General features: G+C 38.8%; 1 protein-coding gene across 1 annotated transcript; it reads left to right on the plus strand.

The window, feature by feature from the left end:
* Positions 1-1,051: 1,051 nt before the first annotated feature.
* On the plus strand, positions 1,052-1,750 carry LOC129571248 (gastrula zinc finger protein XlCGF8.2DB-like). The gene has a single exon (XM_055451016.1). It carries the CDS (start codon positions 1,052-1,054, stop codon positions 1,748-1,750), a length of 699 nt encoding a protein of 232 aa, XP_055306991.1.
* Positions 1,751-3,810: the final 2,060 nt, after the last annotated feature.

Raw genomic sequence — 3,810 nt, forward strand, 5'->3', positions numbered from 1 at the left:
ATGTTACAATTTTCCGGCGTAATATTCGAAATGTGTTACGAGATTCTTCCAATCGAATTTCATCCTCAATCAGAAAATCAATTTTCAGAAATGAAATATCCGTTGCTTTGCAAATAACAAATTTCTCTCTTGCATATTCGAAATAGACAACCTGGACGCATCGACAAATTCGAAATTCACTGTTCGCTGTTCGTTCATTGATGTTTCATCATCGCATCAGCACATAGTTCACATGTTTGTGAATCGGCTACACGTTCAGTTCAACTCAATAAATATTTTCTTTTATTCGCGACGCCATTTTTGCTCTGCCAAATAGAGTCAGTCTAACACACAATTCTCAACGCTCTACGGACTTAAATCGGCGAGTTTGAACTTTGAATCGATTTATTTTTGCATTTCCGAAACAAACAGTTTATTTTGTGGAGAACAGGTGAGTTATTGTCAAAATGGAATATTTCAAATATCTCTGAATTTGTTATTTTTAGTAATGAACATTGATCAGACTGAAAATTCTGATTTCTCATTTGCGTCGCAATGAATGGTCACGGAACAGAGCCGCCTGATAAACGCGAGTCTGACGCCATCGTGCTACAAAATGAATCAATTTCAGGCGGAATGACAATCAAACAGGAACCAACTATCAAACATGAATCTGAAACTCCCGAGGAAATGTCGATGGTATCGCGACCAATACACACAGCCATTGGTTCACACACGAAAAAAACCTTCGAATTGTATAAAGAAATACGTCTAATATATGCCGTTAGTAGGTTTCCTTCCAATATTCCCATGTATTGACAGGAATCCTACCAAACAACACATATACGCACATACAGTCATTGGCGCATACACAAACGTCATAGATGAGTTGACGTTTGTGTATGCGCCAATGACTGTACATGCGTATGTGTTTTGTTTAGTAGGATTCCTGTCATTATATGGGAATTTTGGATGGAAATCTACTAACGTCATATTTTAGACGTATTTCTTTGTTTGATTCAAAGGTTTTTTTCGTGTGTGTTCAGTTGACAGTTCGATTGGTGGTGCAGAAATGGATAACAGCGACGGTTGCTTGGATTTTTGTGATTTAGATGAGGTGAAATCGGAAGTGAAAAATAATAGTGTCAAAGGTGAGGCGATTCGCCTTCCAGGGAAAAGCTGTAACAAAGACCAAACGCCACAAAACAATACAAAGAAGAGTTTCCTGAAGGCGAAACCAAGTGGATCAAATCACCAATGTGCGACGAAGAAATTTTCAGCCAAACCAGGGAAATGTGGCACAGCAAACAGTTTCGGTGGCAAGAAGAAACTAGCTGAAGGCAAGGCAAATAGAAAGCGACACAAGTGTCCATTGTGCGATTATGTCACAAACATTAAGACCAATTTGAAAAAACACATGCTCAAGCACACCGGCGAACGACCATTTCCATGCAGCGTATGCCCGAAACGATTCACAGCAAAACAAAGTCTCCAATCGCACATGAAAGCACACATCGATGCATTTCTGTTCAGCTGCGCAAGTTGTTCGCAAGGATTTGATCGCAGTGAAGAGAAGGTGGAACACGAAACTGGTTGCAAGGTGCGTCGCTATGTGTGTCATCTGTGCAAGGAATTCTCTACATTGGATAAGAAGGATTTTAAACGTCATCTGCGTGTACATCCCGGCGAAAAGCCATACCGATGCGAAATATGCTCGAAGTGCTTTTCGCAAAAGACTGGCATCAATCAACACAAGAAAATTCACAAGTAGCTGTCTGCTGCCATGGAATTACACTTGGAGTCGATCATATGGAAGGACACAACTTTTGATCATCAATTTGCATTGAATAAAAACAAATACGAAATAAAACGAATTACATACGTAATCCAAACTTTTCCGCTCCGCAGCAATTTAGTTTACCTCCCGCTTAATGTTTTACCAAAATTTCAATGGACCCTTTTTTCATAGCATTTTTGACCTTAAAATATAACTATTTCGACCATTTTGCATACAAAAGTGTCATTTTCGAACAAAATTTCAAAAATTTCAAGAAATGTTGATTTCGGACCAAATTTATGGGCAAGTAGGTTGTTTGAAGGATCCCATTTTTTTGCAAAAAAACATCAGTTTGCTTTGACCAAAACCCTAAAAAATGGCTTTCTGTGTGATTTTTCATACAAAAGTCTATTTTTCGAGGAAAATTTCAAGAAATGTCGATTTTGGATCAAATTTATGGGCAAGTAGGTGTTCGGTTGTTTGAAAGCTCCCATTATTTTTGCAAAAAACATCAGTCTACTTTGACCAAAACCCTAAAAAATGGCTTTCTGTGTGATTTTTCATACAAAAGTCTATTTTTCGAGGAAAATTTCAAGAAATGTTGATTTTGGACCAAATTTATGGGCAAGTAGGTGTTCGGTTGTTCACAGACTCCCATTATTTTTGCAAAAAAATGGCAGTTTGCCTTGATCTAAACCCTGAAAAATGCTTTTTTCGGGTACTTCCCGTACAAAAGTGTCATTTTTCAAGGTTTTTCAGGTCCTCAGTCGAAGGCTTATGGTACGAAATTGGTAGGTCAGAATGGGCTCAAAATCAATCCGAAGCTTTGTCTCGACATGCCAAAACTTTTGGCTTTTACAGATCTCAATTATCTTGTCAACTTTTTGAGATAATCGGCGAACGAAAAGCTCGGACGCGGACGCGAACGAAAAGCTAGGACGCGGACGCGAACGCGAACGACGCCATACGCACATCGCTATTTTGCACATTTTTCATAGTAAACAACATGTTTTTGGGGGTAGATAGGTCTTGATCGATAGGATTCATCCCATCTACATTGCCTAGTGTACAGATATGTGCTTTTTGAAGTTTGGCGTGACGTTATAGTGGTCCGAAAGAGGAGATGTCATGAAATTTTGGCTAGTAAAACCAATACTTTTTCTAACAAACAAAGTTTGCGGAAAAGTAATAAAATGAGGCACAAGCAGAGCTATGTCTTGCTTGGTTGGTGAGTTACAGAAGACTAAATTCTAGAGACACATTTTTTCCCTAGCTTAACTAATTGTTTTTCTTATCAATATTCTGCAAAATAGTGGGGAAGGCATATTGACCAATGAAATGAGATAAGTAGGTAAAAAGGGATGGGTTTGCACTTGACAAGGTATTGGGAATGTGAACCATCAATTCGGCTTATAGTTTCGAATGGTATGGAAGGTAGACGAAAGAAAAAGGAATTAGCATATGCTAATTGTTTTGAGTGCACATTTTGAGTACAAAGTGGCACCATAATGTCGGGTACGTCGGGAATTACCCAGAAAAGGAAGTCAGTTTATGACGAAAATGCATCAGTTTTATTGCCTAACGTGGTACGTAGCTGAACTGCGCACGCATGTTTGTTGATGTTATACTGTGTGGGGGAATTCCAAACGCAATTAGGAGATGAAAAAGACGAGAGAAGTAGAAACGAGACGAAAATAATAAAAATTATTGAGGATGCAGACAAATATTGAAGTCTGCAACAAAAACAGAAATGCACTTTTGGTGCTCGACGCATATTCCATTCATGCGAGACGGTACCATATATAATCATAAAGCAGTTCGGTACAAAATATGAATCGTTTGGTCAATTGAACGCAATGGCAGTGCTGATATTGCTACATTGGCACAGAATTCGGATATTCGGGGAAGAAATTTCGGACGTTTTCAACGAAATTCCAATGCACGGTAAATGGATAACATGTTGGCATTGGGAACATTTGGTCGTCGAGTCAAATTTCACATTGTTCGGTGCGCATTCATCGCGCGAGCATTGTCTCTGTGTTGACATTACGATG

Source organism: Sitodiplosis mosellana, unplaced genomic scaffold (genome assembly GCF_009176505.1).
Source record: "Sitodiplosis mosellana isolate CC-2019 unplaced genomic scaffold, AAFC_SMos_1.0 Smas_scaffold_1759, whole genome shotgun sequence".
Lineage (NCBI taxonomy): Eukaryota > Metazoa > Arthropoda > Insecta > Diptera > Cecidomyiidae > Sitodiplosis > Sitodiplosis mosellana.

Bases quoted from the DNA above. Each gene is read 5' to 3' on its own strand.
- LOC129571248 (XM_055451016.1), top strand. From the start codon at position 1,052: ATGGATAACAGCGACGGTTGCTTGGATTTTTGTGATTTAGATGAGGTG.